Genomic DNA, 16,380 nt, shown 5'->3' with positions numbered 1-16,380 from the left:
TTAAAATAATATATTATTAATTATATTATAAAAAGTGACAAAAGTATGTATTATAAGAATTAATGATATAGAAATCTGTGACACAAAATAACTCTCCTATAATCCCACTTTAACCACTGTTACAAATTTGGTGCATATACCTGAAAGATGCTTATATAGTCAGGAATTTTTACTGTTGTTTATCAAATATGTTGTAAATATATTGCCTAACTTTTAGTTTTACCTTTAACATTTTCTCTATTATTTTAATAATTAATACATGTACCTGATACAATTCAAAATATAAAAGATTATGCAATATACAGTAAATTTAGAAAATTTAGATTGACTTTATCATTATAGAAAAATCTAGAAAATACAAGGAAGGAAAAAAAAAAATCATTCTCAACCCACCATTCAGAAACAGCATTTTGGGTCAGGCATGGGGGCTTGCACCTTAATCTCAGCACTTTGGGAGGCCAAGGTGGGGGAATCATTTGAGTCCAGGAGTTCAAGATGAGCCCTGGCAACATAGTGAGACCCCATCTCTACAAAAAACAAAAAAATTTAGCCAGGTGTAGTGGCACACACCTGTAGTACTAGCTACTGAGGAGGCTGGGGTGGGGAGATCTTTTGAGCCTGGGAGGCCAAGGCAGTGGTGACCTGTGGTTGGACCACTGCACCTTAGTCTGCGGAACTGAGTGAGACCCTGTCTCGAAGAAAAAAGAAAAGAAAAAAAGAAATAACACTTTGGATTCTATACATGTGCAGATTTGATTATTACCACGTTAAACCCACATTGCTTTACCTAATCTCTACAAAACCTTGTAAAATTGGTGCCAGAAATCAAGACCAGCAGACTTTAGCTGAGTGAGTATTGAAGGAGAAGAAGGAGTTAACTAGATGAAGAGGGGAAGGGACGAAGCCGGTCCTTCCAGACAGAGGATCAGCATGTGAACAGAAGGAAGCTTTTAGGAACTGAGAGAAGGCTAGGAGCTGGAGAAAAAGGGAAGGAGGATGAGGCTATAGAAGTAATAATAAAACTATCTGGAGGAGGGGACCAGAAGGAGGTGAGGACACCAGTAAGTAGGCTATTACTTTTACTAATCCCCTGTTGAGACTGTGTCTGAAGCTTTCTGATTCTGAGCCATGTTTTCATGAACATCCTTCTATCTCTGTGTATTTGTTGATTTCTTTGAGATGATTTTCAGGAACTGAATTACTGTGTTGTAGAATATGCACATTTACGTTTTGATATAGCGTGTTTTACATTTTTATGTGGTTGAACGTAGGAATTTTTGGAATGCCTGGGCTATGGGGTATCCTTTTGTTTTTTGTTTTTGTTTTAAGACAGAGTCTCGCTCTGTCGCCCAGGCTGGAGTGCAATGGGGTAATCTCTGCTTCCCGGGTTCAAGCTATTCTCTTGCCTCAGCCTCCCAGGTAGCTGGGACCACAGGTGTATGCTACCATGCCCAGCTAAATTTTTTTTTGTATTTTTAGTAGAGACGGGTTTCACAATATTGGCCAGGGCTGGTCTCAAACTCCTGACCTTAAGTAATCTGCTCACCTCGGCCTCCCAAAGTGCTGGGATTACATACATGAGCCACCACGCCCTGGCAGTGGGGGTGTCCTGTTTCTGTGAAGTCCTAGGAATATGTGGCATGGGAATTGTTCTTCCTGTATTGCCTTTTCTCTGTGGCAATTCCTTTTTTTTTTTTTTTTATTTTTTTATGAGATGGAGTCTTACTCTGTCACCCAGGCTGGAGTGCAGTGACACAATCTTGGCTCACTACAACCTCTGCCTCCTGGGTTCAAGCGATTCTCCTGCCTCAGCCTCCCGAGTAGCTGGAATTACAGGTGCCCGCCACCGTGCTCCACTAATTTTTGTATTTTTAGTAGAGATGGGGTTTCACCATAATGGGTAGGCTGGTCTCAAACTCTTGACCCCAGGTGATCCACCTGCCTCGACTTTCCAAAGTGCTGGGATTACAAGCATGAGCCACCGTGCTCGGCCTCTGGCAATTCTTGAACCTGACCTTGACGAGGGTTATGTTTTTTTTTTTTTCCTTTTGGAGACGGAGTCTTGCTCTTATTGCCCAGGCTACAGTGCAATGGCGTGATCTCGGCTCACCACAACCTCCACCTCCCAGGTTCAACCGATTCTCCTTCCTCAGCCTCCTGAGTAGCTGGGTTTACAGGCATGCGCCACCATGCCCGGCTAATTTTGTATTTTTAGTAGAGACAGGGTTTCGGTTTCTCCATGTTGGTCAGGCTGGTCTCGAACTTCTGACCTCAGTTGATCCACCTGCCTTGGCCTCCCAAAGTGTTGGGATTACAGGCGTGAGCCACTGCGCCCAGCCAATGAGGGTTATCTTTTGAAGGGATTCTTATCCGTGATGGGCCGTGGGATTCAGGGGGCTGGTGTCTTTAATAGTGCTTTAGGCAAACCATGTGCAAAGCCCAAATTTATCTAGATATTTGCTGAACTGATTGTAGGAGAAGCTTCCATGAATGATAAAAGCTGCTTAACAAAATGTATTCCCCTCTGGAGATCAAGTGGGGAAAGTTCTAGTAGAGCGCCTCTTGATTGTTGCTTTCCCATAGTTAATTTCAGTTTCTTTGTTCATGATCGTTTTACATTTCTGATTCTCTAAAGATGAACACAATCTGGTAAAAGTCACGGAGCTGGTGGATGCCGTGTATGATCCATACAAACCCTACCAGCTGAAGTATGGCGACATGGAAGAGAGCAACCTCCTCATCCAGATGAGCGCCGTGCCTTTGGTAAAGTCGCAGTGCATCCTGGGGCCGCTGAGGAAGCATTCTGTTAGCCAGGCTCTTGGCCACGTCTGGGAGAGGGCTGGGGGTTGGGATCTGGGGTGCTGAAATATGGGATTTAAGCACTCATGGGCTCTCGTAATCCCAATATAAAACGAGTCCGTATATTTGCTACCAATTTTCTGTTGATTGATGGATTGAAACAGGGTCTCCATCTGTCGCCCAGGCTGGAATGTAGTAGTGCAATAACAGCTCATTGCAACCTCGACCTCCTGGGCTCAAGTGATCCTCCTGCCTCAGCCTCCTGAGTAGCTGAGACTCCAGGCATGTACCATCATGCCTGGCTCATTTTTGTATATGTTTTGTAGAGACAGGTTTTGCCATGTTGCCCAGGCTGGTCTCAAACTCCTGGGCTCAAGCAATCCACCCACCTGGGGCTTCCAAACTACTGGAATTATAGGCATGTGACAACCTACCGGGCCCTAGTTTTCTATTTAAAATCCCCAGTGAAGGTTTAAACAAAAATGAGAGGTTTAAATCTTTTGGGGATAAGTTGATTATCTCCCTGGTTTAGTAATTTCTTATTAAGACTGTCTTTTGTTTAAGGAAGACATGCAAATGGGCACAGGAGCTTAGCACTCATGGGCAATGTTGCAGGGGCAGGTTCACTATGTGGGCATGAAGGGTGGAACTGAGGCCATTTCCATTTCAAATATTATTCTGTTTTCAAGTCATAAGGTTGTCTAGCATGAGGTGCATTGACATTTCAGAATTGATCTTATAGTAGTTCAAATCTGCTGCCTCTTACCATTTTCTCGTTTTCTGGGGATATACCTAGAAAGTCTGTTGCACTTCAGTGCCATACTTGCCCCTGAAGGAAGGAAGCATTTTCCTTTTGTCTTATTTATTCATTTATTTATTTTTATTTTTTTGAGAGGGTCTTGCTCTGTCACCCAGATTGAAGTCCAGTGGTGCCCAGGTTGCTGTGCAGTGGCACAGTCACAGCTCACTGCAACCTTGATCTCCCAGGCTCAAGCGATCCTCCCACCTCAGCTTCCCAGTAGCTAGGACTACAGGTGCACATCACCACGCCAGGCTAATTTTTTGTAGAGATGGGTTTTCGCCATGTTGCCCAGGCTGGTCTCAAACTCCTGGGCTCGAATAATCTGCCCACCTCTGCCATTCAAAGTACTGGGATTACAGGCTTGAGCCACCGCACCCAGCCGCCTTTTGCTACATTCTCTGGAGCTTCTGATATGGAGAATTTGAATCCTAGCTCAAGAGCCAGAGGGAGAGATACCATCTTAATAATCACAGAAACAGAGGAAAGCAATGAAAAACATTAGGATGAAGTAGACAGACATTTGATCATGCTTTTCTGCTAGGAGTGAATTTCTGTGATCCCACTGATGACTTAGACTGTTCTCCCTTGATTCAGGGTCTAGAGGAGCGTTCAAAGGTTGGGACTATATTTCTGACATTGTTATTAAGTGATTTTACTACAGATGAGAGGGCTTGGAGGTCTTCCCCTATCTCAACGTCTGTTCTAAAGCCTGACATAGCTTTTGTTTGTCTGTATTTGCTCACCAGGAGCATGGGGAAGTGATTGACTGTGTGCAGGAGCTGAGCCACTCTGTGAACAAGCTGTTTGGTCTGGCGTCTGCAGCCGTTGACAGATGCGTCAGATTCACCAATGGCCTGGGGACCTGCGGCCTGCTGTCAGCCCTGAAATCCCTCTTTGCCAAGTAAGGCTGGGGGACTGGGGACCAGACGGGTCACATTGGAGTACTGTCTGTCCCAGTTAAAAATGCACGTGTTCTGTATTCGTTCTCTGAACCCTGGGAAACACTTGCACCTGAGCCCAAGAGGATGTTGTTAAGGATATTCACAGTGGCGGCCGGGCGCGGTGGCTCAAGCCTGTAATCCCAGCACTTTGGGAGGCCGAGACGGGCGGATCACGAGGTCAGGAGATCGAGACCATCCTGGCTAACACAGTGAAACCCCGTCTCTACTAAAAAATACAAAAAACTAGCCGGGCGACGTGGCGGACGCCTGTAGTCCCAGCTACTCGGGAGGCTGAGGCAGGAGAATGGCGTAAACCCAGGAGGCGGAGCTTGCAGTGAGCTGAGATCCGGCCACTGCACTCCAGCCTGGGCGACAGAGCGAGACTCCGTCTCAAAAAAAAAAAAAAAGGATATTCACAGTGGCATTTTTTTGTTTGTAATGGTGGAACATTTGAAACAACGTAAATGTCTACCCATTGGGGAAGGCTACATAAGATGTGACATATTCATATGAGGGAAACTTGTGCAGCAGTTAAAGTATGTTAAGAAAAAAAAAAGAAACCTTAGACAAGTTAAATTTAACAAAGTTTATTTGAGCAAGAAAAAGGATCTATGACCTGGTGTGGTGAGTCACGCCTGTAATCCCAGTACTTTGGTAGGCCAAGACAGGTGGATTGCTTAAGCTTAGGAGTTCGAGACCAGCCTGGCCAACAAGGTGAAGCCCTGTCTATGATTGTTCCAGAAATACCGAGCATGCTTCTGTGAACTGTGGAGGCTCCTTGGACCCAGAGCTCTCTGGCATTGCCATGCGGCACCCAGCATCTCAAAAGTAGTTCCTCGTAGACATTTCATCTGGTGTGGCCAGATGAGCCCGGATGTGTTCCTACAGAAAAAGAAACATCAGGCTGGGTGCGGTGGCTCACACTTGTAATCCCAGCACTTCGGCAGGCTGAGGCGGGTGGATCACTTGAGGTCAGGAGTTCGAAACCAGCCTGGTCAACGTGGCGAAACTCATCTCTACTAAAAATGCAAAAATTAGCTAGGCATGGTGGTGGATGCCTGTAATCCCAGCTACTTAGGAAGCTGAGACATAAAAATCACTTAAATCCAGGAGGCAGAGCTTGCAGTGAGCCAAGACTGCGCCATTGCACTCCAGCCTGTGCAACAAGAACAAAACTCAGTCTCAAAAAATAAAAAAAAATAAAAATAATGCATTTCCATATTAAGCATTCAAACTGTACAAAAGTATACCTGGAAAACCCAGGCCATCTTCTCTAAAAGGGAAGATTTTGAAGTTACCAAAATAGCTGATGCTTATAAAATTAGGGAAATCAGGTTGAAGCTAACTTGGGCAGGGTTCAAATGGCACATTGTTCAGTAGTGAGGAGGGTTTGGGAAAGGGCATTAAGGGAGGCAGGGGCAAGGAGGACAGGGCATGCAGGGGAGGCAGGAGTAGGTTGGCCTAACTCAAACTAGGATGAAGTATAGAGTATAGCGGCCAACTGGTGGTTCAAGAAGGAGGGGTGTTAAGACTGTGATGGGCACAGGAGCTCTGGACACTTACTAGTGGGGACCTTGGAGATGATAGTGCTCCTCTCTGAGTAAACTGATGATGACAATATCTCCTTTCCAAGGAGGTTGTGAATATTAACCAAAAACATACCGTTGAAGCCCCTAACACAGTGCCTCTGACGTGGTTGACAAGTGGAAATGTGTATTGTGAGAAACAGCTGGAGGGTTTGAGGACAAAGATGATGTGATGAAAGCGACGCTTTCCTCTGAAATTTTTCATGACAAACCCATTTAGAATTCTGGATTGACAGATAATGAACTAGAGAAAGCATTTGCTTATAGCCATACCTGAGAATAGTGGCTAAACACAACCCCTCCTGCAGGGCGCGCCTGCTCTTTCTGCAGAGCACAAGGATGTTTGCCATAGTTTCGGGGGTGGTGACACGGTTATTTAACCTCCCATGGCTAAAGCACAATCATGTTCCTTAACATTCCCCTGTCGGTTTGTCCTTGAGGCCAGCCCCTCTCCCTCCTGGGACATATAACCCTAGGAAGCTTTCACCTTTGTTGATGCAAGGGGAAGGTGTTGTCAGTGGGACTCTGTGTTTTGTAGCTTTCCGCCTGAAAGCCGCTTCTTCCACTTGGTGGCCTATGTCTCCACTGCATGAACTGACCTTTCAGGACTGTGCCCTGGGTCCTCACATTTCATTTTCCTCATTTAGAGCTTCTGTTTGGGAGGGGCAAGCAGCAAGGCCTCTTGTGATGCATGCAAATGTCCCAGGTTTCTTAGCTTTCAGAGGACATGGGGGTATAAGTATGGGGCACACACTCTGTTCTCCCAGAGCTTAAAGTCTAGCAGCAGCAATAAGCATCACACAGGCTATTGCTTTATCTGGAAACAAAGTCTTGCTCTGCCACCCAGGCTGGAGTGCAGTGGTGTGCTCATGGCCCACTGCAGCCTTGACCTCCTAGGCTCAAGCCATCTTTCCACCTCAGCCTTCCAAGTAGCTTGGACTACAGGCACATGCCACCACGCCCAGCTAATTTTTGTATTCTTTGTAGAGACAAAGTTTTGCCATGTCAGTCAGTGTGGTCTTGAACTGCTAGGCACAAGGGGTCCTCCCACCTCGGCCTCCCAAAGTGCTATTATTATAGGCATGAGCTACCACACCCGCCTAATTTTTTTGTTTTTTTTTTGTTTTTGGAAATGGGTTCTCACTGTATTGCCCAGGCAGGTCTTAAACTCCTTGAGCTCAAGTGATCCTCCCTCCTTAGCCTCCCAAAGTGCTGGGATTACAGGTGTGAGCCACCACGCCATGTCTAAACAAGCTGTTTAATTATAGTGTTTGAGATGCTATGAGGGAAAAGTAGGTGTGTACAGTGAGAACAAACAGCACAGCATGTGAGGGAGGATCTCCTGGCTTTGAATCCACTTTCATGCTTCTGTCCCATTAAAGTCAGACCCTTGCCAGCTGTGAAACTTTAATCTCTGTGCCACGGGTATTTAAATTTAGAGGATGAGAATGATGCAGAAGTAACTGGGATGTCATGACCTTCCTTATGTTATCCCAGGTCACAGTCAGTTATTACCTAGGGACTGTGATTTTTAAATAGTTCTTCAAACCTGCTTTCACAGAAATGTACTTATCTGGATGAGGGGGGATTTATCAGCATCATCTCTCACCTGGTTGCTCCCTGGAGTCAACTTCACGATTATTCCTTCCTTCTCCTCTTGGGCATCTCTCTTAGAAACTGCTCAACCAGGTGGTGAAGACAGTCTTGCCACATAGAGAAGACCTTTTTGTGGTCAGAGGTTTACAAGCAGTTTCACTCCTCAGTGGGAGCCTCTAAAGATGCTCTCAAGGCCATTAGCAGTTTGTCCAGAGCTGTAGAATTCCAGGTCTCTTTAGAGCTGGGGAATCGATGGTGACCTCCCTACCATTTTCTTCCCTTTCCCGGCAGGTATGTGTCTGATTTCACCAGCACTCTCCAGTCCATACGAAAGAAGTGCAAACTGGACGACATTCCTCCCGACTCCCTCTTCCAGGAAGATTGGACGGCTTTTCAGAACTCCATTAGGTAAACCGGGGGTTGTAATTCAAGCTTGTTCCTAATGTAGTCAGCATAAACATGCATGATATAGTATATAGAAATGACAAATGTGTTTGGAAGGGGTTCATTGTTTTTTTTTTTTTCTTTCACTGCCTTTTTAAAAAGCAAATACTCCAGACTCTAAACACAAACCAATAAATAAAAACCCAACCCAAACTAACCAACAAAAAGACCCCTCCAGCTCTTAAGATATTTTTTAAAGTTCTTTACAAATGCCTCATCTCCGTTAATGACTTAAATTTTTTATATTTAATGTGAGATTTTTTACCCCCCCTTAGCCTATAGTTTTTATAGACCTAAAATGACTTAGGGCTTATGTACTAGAAAATGCACAGGTGTTTGGATCCTGTTTCTGGATCTGAGAACCATGGTACATGGTAGTAAATGGTTCCAGGCAATGCTATTTGGCCTGGAAAAGGCCATTTAAGAGTTCAGTGAAAGGGCTGGGCTTGGTGGCTCATGCTTTTCATCCCAGCACTTTGGGAGGCTGAGGCAGGCAGATCACTTGAGGTCAGTAGTTTGAGACCAGCCTGGCCAACATGGTGAAACCCCGTCTCTACTAAAAATACAAAAATTAGCCGGGTGTGGTGGCGCGTGCCTGTAATCCCAGCTACTCGGGAGGCTAAGGCAGGGGAATTGCTTGACCCTGGGAGGCAGAGGTTACAGTGAGCCGAGATCCTGCTGCTGCACTCCAGCCTGGGTGACAGAGTGAAACCCTGGCTCAAAAAAAAAAAAAGGGTTCAGTGAAAGGAATTGAGGTGACCCTCTCAAGTGTTTGTTGATGGCCAGATTCTGGAATAGCCTGTGTGGCCTATGGGCCATCAGCAGTTGCCTGAGAAGATTTGGTCCTTGACATGTCCAGCTGGAGAGCATGGACTGTTGGCCTATGGCCAGGTTTGACCTATGGACATGTTTGATCATTGCAGTTTTTAACAAGTGGATTTGTTGCCAGTATTTAAAAGCTAGATTTACCATGATCCGGATTTCTAATGTCACCTAAAGAATGAGACGCTCAGGCAACACTGGGCCTGCATTCTCATAGCCACTGGGGCTGGCAGCAGGGGTCCTTGAGAAATGGCACGGGTTCCCTGTTGTGTGGTGCTTCTCTCCTCTCCCAAGTAGGCTAACAGCGATACAATTAGGCTCTCAGACCACTTGGGAGAGAAGAGAAGCACCATACAACAGATGAAAAGCAGGCTGGGCACGGTGGCTCACACCTGTAATCCCAGCACTTTGGGAGGTTGAGGCAGGTGGATCATTTGAGGTCAGTAGTTTGAGACCAGCCTGGCCAACATGGTGAAACCCCGTCTCTACTAAAAATAGAAAAATTAGCTGGGTGTGGTGGCGGGTGCCTGTAATCCCAGCTACTTGGGAGGCTGAGGCAGGAGAATTGCTTGAACCTGGGAGGTGGAGGTTGCAGTGAGCCAAGATTGCACCATTGCACTTCAGCCTGGGGGACAGAGCAAGACCTCGTCTCAAAAAAAAAAAGCAATCTGGACGTTCCTTTTTCTTGAAACCATTCCTCCTAGATATATTTTCCCAAGAGAGAAATGGCCATTCACCTGGCGCTCTTCACCCACTTTCATGTCTTACCTGACCCTTGCCCGTGACACATGTAGTTGTTCTCAATGCGGTGGCCCATGCCAGAGCAGACCCAGACCCACCCAAGGCTGTTGGGTAGATCCAGGACCACTCAGGACCATTTTAGATTATTGCCTCCCTTCACAGCCTCTGTTCTGGATTTTATCTTGATGACATTTAATGTTCTGTGGGTTGATAGGTGCAGCAAACCACGATGACACACACTTACCTGTGTAACAATCCTACACATCTTACACGTGTATCCCGGAACTGAAAATAAAATTAAATTAAAAAAAATTAATGTTCTAGATGCTAACTATATCCCTTATCACCCGTGGTGGTTTGGTATTCTGGAAAATATTATGCACAAGTTTGTTCTGTTGCACTTAAGGGAAGTGGCATGTTTTACTTTCCCATAAACTTTTCTTATGATGGAATGCCTAGATACCCTGGTGATGATGGGCACAAAGAGAAAGTTACAAGTTAACTAGACTTATGATGTTTTTAATCCTTGGATTTGTCCTGACATTATGAGTTTGGTGTTGAAGGACTCAGCAGCTGGGAGTTTGAGGCTTGGCATAAAATGACCTGAAAATTAAAGGATCCTTCAAAACGGATATGATGGTCATTTGGGCTTACCTCTGAGAAACAAATGGATTCTTCGTCATCTGCCTTTCATATCATCAGGGAAAGATACTTCTAGTACCAAAACATTTTCTATGTCTGGCAACTAACAGGCATCTAACAAATATTAAGTAATGCATTTAGAAAAATTTTTTTATTTTAGATACAGGCAGGGTGTGGTGACTCACTCCTATAATCCCAGCATTTTGGGAGGCCAAGGCAGGCGGATCACTTAAGGTCGGGAGTTTGAGAGCAGCCTGGCCAACATAGTGAAACCCCGTGTCTACTAAAAATACAAAAATTAGCCAGGTGTGGTGGCGGGTGCCTATAATCCCAGCTACTTGGGAGGCTGAGGCAGGAGAATCGCTTGAACCTGGGAGGCAGAGGTTGCGGTGAGCTGAGATCACGCCATTGCACTCCAGCCTGGGTGACAGAGTGAGACTCAGTTGCAAAAATAAGTAAATAAATAATAAATTTTAGATATAAAGTATCTCTACCCTGTTTTTCTCAAGGACAAATCCGAGTATTTTGGAAATGTAAAATTATTTGAGGGGCCCATGGATAGAATTGTGCTTTCGTAGCAGAGATGCCATTGACAGTGGAGGTTATTGGAAGGGACCAGCATTTTCTTTTTACATTAATGACTAATGAATGAAACATTTCAGGCCAGCAAATGTTTAACGGCTTTCCCAGAACAAGAACTACCCAAAGGAGCAAACAGTTAGGATTTTTATGAATAAGACAAATGTTTGTCCGGTAAAGGTCAGCATTCCAGTTACTTGAACTTGAAGTGCTTTTTGTTTTGTTTAGGATAATAGCCACCTGTGGAGAGCTTTTGCGGCATTGTGGCGACTTCGAGCAACAGCTAGCCAACAGGTAGGAGAGAGGAGTCATTGTCCTCTAGACCCTGGGGTTCCTGATCAGCACGAGCTTGGTCTAGTACACAGTACAGCAAGGACAGCATATGGCAGATCTGAAGGCCACAGGGCTGGAGGGCTGTCTGTACCTAGATACAGCGTGTCATGATTGTCATCATTAAACTTTACTGAGCACCTAAAAAGGGCAAGGCTTTGTCCTATTTGGCAGGGGTCACGTAATTTTGGTTTGATATGTTGGTTTCAGCCTAAATGAGGAAACAGTACATCTTGTCTCCAAATTAGGAATGGGCCGGGTTCCGACTGCGTGTTTATAAATTAGTTGTTGGGACTGAAAATAAATTTCCATATAGAAACGGTGTGACAAGTGGTGGTGAAGTCCCTTGGGCCAGCCTTCAGGATCGGGGTGAACTTAGGCAGCCTGCCTTCTGGGTCCTGCAGTCAAATTCTGTGCTGCTGAAGGGCTGTTTGTCTAAGGGGAGTCTCTGGGGTCTGCCCTGGAAAAGCTTGTTCTACTCTCTTCCTCTCATCTCATACCTGCCAGGGCTTTTATGTTGCCCTGAGGTGACCTCCTTCAGACAGTTTTTCACTTCAAGGGGCTCTGGCTTCCCACATTTCTTTCTTTATTCCTTTCAATGAAATCTCTCGATTCCCTTGGTATGGCTGATGCCTCTGTTCCTTAGGAGTAAAGGGGAAGAAGCCTGTTTGATATAGTTGTTTGAGGGACCAGCAGCAATTCCTTAACCTCCTTCTTGGGTGTTTCTTTATTGCCCTAAAGTAATCTCTGGGTGATGGAATTTTTAGCAGTGGTACAAAGTGAAATGAAAGCACCACTGTTCCAAAAGTAAGTAGTGGGCCCTAGGAAAATACAGAGGAGCCATAGCAATCTCCCTGTATCTCGCCCAGGCTGCCCAGGGTGAGAGAAATCTCTCAGATGAGATTTCAGCTCGGCCTTGCTTTACTCAGCCCGTAAATCACAAAATGATTCCTTTCTGCAAATAAGTGATCATGAGAGCTGGGTGGCCAATGTCAATCTTGTCACTGGAGCAGCCCAGCGCGTTCTGACCTGTTGCCTCTGCCACCCGCCTATTGGTGGGGAGTGGTCCTTGGTAGGAGTCTAGGTGCTGCAGGTGAGATTGATGGGGAGATAAGATAAGCTTTACAGGCGCCTGCCACACACACTGTGCAGCCTTTCAGCCAGGAACACAGATGGTGACTATCCCTTTCCAGGCTTAGTGCTTCCAGGATGACATCATCTCCTTCAGGAACTCCCTTGGATACACCCAGGCTGTTCTTGACTTGAAGCTCAGCCAGGCTTTCAGCCTCTCTGGGCTGCAAAATACAGCCGAGAGAGGCCCATCTTTTATCTATTGTGTCCCCATTCATGCTCCTAACCAGTCTCTCCTTACCCTTCAGAATGTAATACTTGACTTCATTAAGAGATTGAGGAAAATCTGTGTCCTAGGAATTACCATTTACTTCATTTACATTATTTACACATACTCCATTGTTTGCCTGTGGCACTTCAGTTTTATTCACTCCTGAAAGTCACACAATTTCTGTGCTGGGCATTCAGGAGCGAGTAGGAACAGCAGCAGCTGCTCCCACTGTATCCTGCTGTGAGCCTTTCCCCATAAGGAGAACCATCACAAAAAATCTTGGACTAAAGACAGCTGGTGGTCTCAGAAATGATGGAAAACAAAGAATCGTGAGAAGAAATGGCCAACGAAGAGCACAGACCTTCCTCAGCAACTTGCCCCTACCTCCTGCCCCACCTCCTACCCCACTCGCCTCTACCTTCTGCCTCTCTCGCCCCCTGCCTCCTGCCCCACTCGCTCCTACCTCCCGCCCCACTCGGCCCCTACCTCCCGCCCCACTCGCTGCCTACCTCCCACCCCACTCACCCCATCTCTCGCCCCACTCACCTCTGTCTCCCACTTTACTTACGCCTACCTCCCTTCCCACTGGGCCACAGCTTCCCTGGGCTCTAAGCTAGGTCTTGGGGATATCAGATAATTAGACTCAATCCTTGTCCTCAAAGAGCTTAGAGATTAATGGGAGCATCCAGCATGTGCCAATATGCTGATTGCTGTGCCAAGAGAATGCAATGTACACAGAGGAGGGAGCATTACAATTCCATTGGTTCCCTCAACTAAGACGAGTTATTGCCCACTTCTCAGCCATGGAACTTGTAACTTTATACTAGATTTCCAAAACCTGACTGTCTCATTGAACTGTCCCCCAAAGACCTGGTCACCAAAGCCCGGGTCACCCGTCCTTCAATAGTTGTAGAGCTCCTGCCACATACCAGGCGCCGTGCTAGTGCTAGTAATTCACAGATGAAGAACACTCCATGTTTTGTCCTCACCATCCAGTTGGAGGGAAATGAGACAGCATGTGTTAAATGCAGAACAGAAGCAAGAGCCCTTTGGGAGCTCTGCCATTGGTTGATGGGGCAGAGGGCTGAAACCTCCCGGGGTCCCTAAGGCCTCTCCTCTGCCAGGCCTTTCTAATGCCCCTGTGATGCACTATCTTTGGGAAAAAGCCAAAATCAGATTTGCCTTCTGGGAAGATCATTCTGCTGACCCTTAGGAGGACAGATTAAGTAGAACTTCAAGGACTAGAGGAAGGGAAACCAGTTAGTTGGAAGCCTGCTGCGATCCAGGCAAGAACTAGTGAAGATTAGAAGTAAAGCAATGGCAGAGACAGGCCACAGTTTGACAGATAAGAGACCCAACCAAAGTTACTGGTTGGCTCAAGCAACAGGAAGAATTAACTTGACCTTAATGGCAGAGGCAGGTAGCTGCTTATGTCAGCAGTGGCTCCTGAGGAAGATCCTATCGCTGGGATTTATTTGCAAGTACAGGCATTTCTTGACCAACTCAAGGATCTGTTTTTGAAATAGTGAGTGCATCCTAAAAACTGGTATGTCCAAAGCAATGTTTTCATAAGAAATTACAGTAAAGGAGAAGGCAGGGAATTAGCCACATTTGGGATATGTCTTAACGCGGTTCTCCTAGTTACAAATGTTCATGTGATTCTGTACATATTTAGACGGGTTGGATGGGTGGTAAAGTTGGGCTCAGGAAAACAGGGTGGAGGTTAAGATTCCACTTCCCCAGCAGTACAAGGGGTGGATTATCATATGGAACCTCCTCTAGGCGTTTGTCTTTCTCAAAGAGTTTGGAAAGTGCCAGCCTCAATAGTTCTCTCTGTAACACCTAAACCACAAAAATAAACCTCCCTGTGCCACCGAACACAAACACCACGCAAGCTCGGCATGTAGGACAGGCGGGTCCCATGGGTAAAGAGGCGTGCAACGAGCTGCTGTCACTATTCTCCAGGAGCCAGCCAGCTGCTATCCTGCCCGGCGGTCTCTCTGATGGTGGTGCTGGTGGCCCACCCTGGCGTTTGACTGTTCTACACCCTGATGCTCATATAGCAAGAAAAGTCTCCACAGAAGGTGCACAGTGTTCCAGACTAAACTGAGAGCTGCCCCTATGTAGGCTGTTGGTCATATTAGGGAGATGGCATGTTCTGGCACTGTGAGTGTTAAGCAGGAATAAAAACACTGGGTTTTTTATTGTGCACCTGAGGTCCAGCTCACTCCTCAATGATGAAGGGCATCCTTTCATTGCCTTATAAACTGGACCTTAATTCAGTCTGTCTCATGAGGATATCTTAAAATTTAGTAAGGGCAATCTGACTGCTCCAAGAAGAAAGTTCCATGCATATAGCTCAGGGTATAATGGTCATTCCTTTCATTACAGGATTTTGTCCACCGCTGGGAAGTATCTATCTGATTCCTGCAGCCCCCGGAGCCTGGCTGGTTTTCAGGAGAGCATCCTGACAGACAAGAAGAGCTCTGCCAAGAACCCATGGCAAGAATATAATTACCTCCAGAAGGATAACCCTGCTGAATATGCCAGTTTAATGGAAATACTTTATACCCTCAAGGTATGAGACCAAATAGATGGCATTCTTGCAAATGAAAGGCTTCCTCTCATCACTCCCCCTCTCCCTTTCCAGGATACAGGCGGGCCCTGTGTTTGGCCCTGGGCTGTGATGTACCCTGCTACTACTTCTCTGCCTCATTTATGTTGAGATTTTAAGGAGCTAATATATTAAACTTGAAACCCATTGTGATACAGATGTAGAAGTTAGAAGAGATGCATCTTTATTACTGATAAAAGCCAGGTTAGAGAGTGTGGCTTTAGGCCAGATGCAGTGGCTCACACCTGTAATCCCAGCACTTTGGGAGGCTGAGGTGGGTGGATCACCTGAGGTCAAGAGTTTGAGGCCAGTCTGGCCAACATGGTGAAACCCAGTCTCTACGAAAAATACAAAAATTAGCCAGGTGTGGTGGCATGCGCCTATAGTTCCAGCTACTTGGGAGGCAGTGGTGGGAGAATCACTTGAACCAGGGAGGCACAGGTTACAGTGAGCTAATATGGTGCCACTACACTCCAGCGTGGGTGACAGAGTGAGACTCCATCTCAAAAAAAAGGAAAAAAGAGAATGTGGGTTTAGATCTGTGGCTAGGGGGACTTGCTGTAATTCACCCCAGAATGAAACTTGTCAGCCAGTCAGGCAGAGCTGGATAGCCCCTGGCCCTGTTCAGGGTCAGCCTCCTGAGAGGGAACCAGATGTGTACTGCTTGTAGGCAGGCAGACCTGTAATAGAGGACCCCAACCCAGGATACCAGGAGGAGCAACAGAAGTCACTCCTCTTTCCCAAGGGAGGAGCCAGGCTGCAGAGTCACCAGGAGTCTACCCAAGTATAAGTGCTTCCACATGGGACCATGAGGACTTGGGGATTGGTGTTCCCTCCTGGTGTTTTTCTTTAAACTCTTAGTTTGCCTGCCATAAAGCTGCCCTTGACTTTGAGCTTTGGGCCTCTTGGGGTCCAGGGACAGGAGAACTTCCTAACAAATGGAATGAGTCACACAACTCCCCGGGAGTGGCCTCCAGGGTTATAAGAAGACCATGGACATCCTTTGCAGAACCATCCCCCTCCCTCACTGGTCTGGCTTTAACTTCACTCTTGGTGATAGACAGAGGAGACATTGCTGTTCCTGGAGCACCAGATGCGGTAGAAAAAAAATTTTTTTTGAGATGGAGTCTCACTCTGTCACC

At 46.2% G+C, this 16,380-nt stretch overlaps 1 protein-coding gene across 1 annotated transcript in view; it reads left to right on the top strand.

Annotated features, from left to right (window-relative positions):
- Positions 1-16,380, top strand: part of COG7 (component of oligomeric golgi complex 7) — a 61,340-nt gene that overhangs the window by 32,417 nt on the left and 12,543 nt on the right. Inside the window, exons 8-12 of the mRNA XM_011958326.1 lie at positions 2,636-2,763; positions 4,348-4,502; positions 8,016-8,132; positions 11,181-11,246; positions 15,016-15,202. Coding sequence (XP_011813716.1) covers positions 2,636-2,763; positions 4,348-4,502; positions 8,016-8,132; positions 11,181-11,246; positions 15,016-15,202 — 653 coding nt within the window. The remainder of the gene's footprint in view (positions 1-2,635; positions 2,764-4,347; positions 4,503-8,015; positions 8,133-11,180; positions 11,247-15,015; positions 15,203-16,380) is intronic.

This window comes from Colobus angolensis, unplaced genomic scaffold (assembly GCF_000951035.1).
Source record: "Colobus angolensis palliatus isolate OR3802 unplaced genomic scaffold, Cang.pa_1.0 Scaffold468, whole genome shotgun sequence".
Taxonomy (NCBI): Eukaryota; Metazoa; Chordata; class Mammalia; order Primates; family Cercopithecidae; genus Colobus; species Colobus angolensis.
Note: the sequence above shows the minus strand (reverse complement) of the source record. Positions and strands in the feature narration are given on the sequence as shown.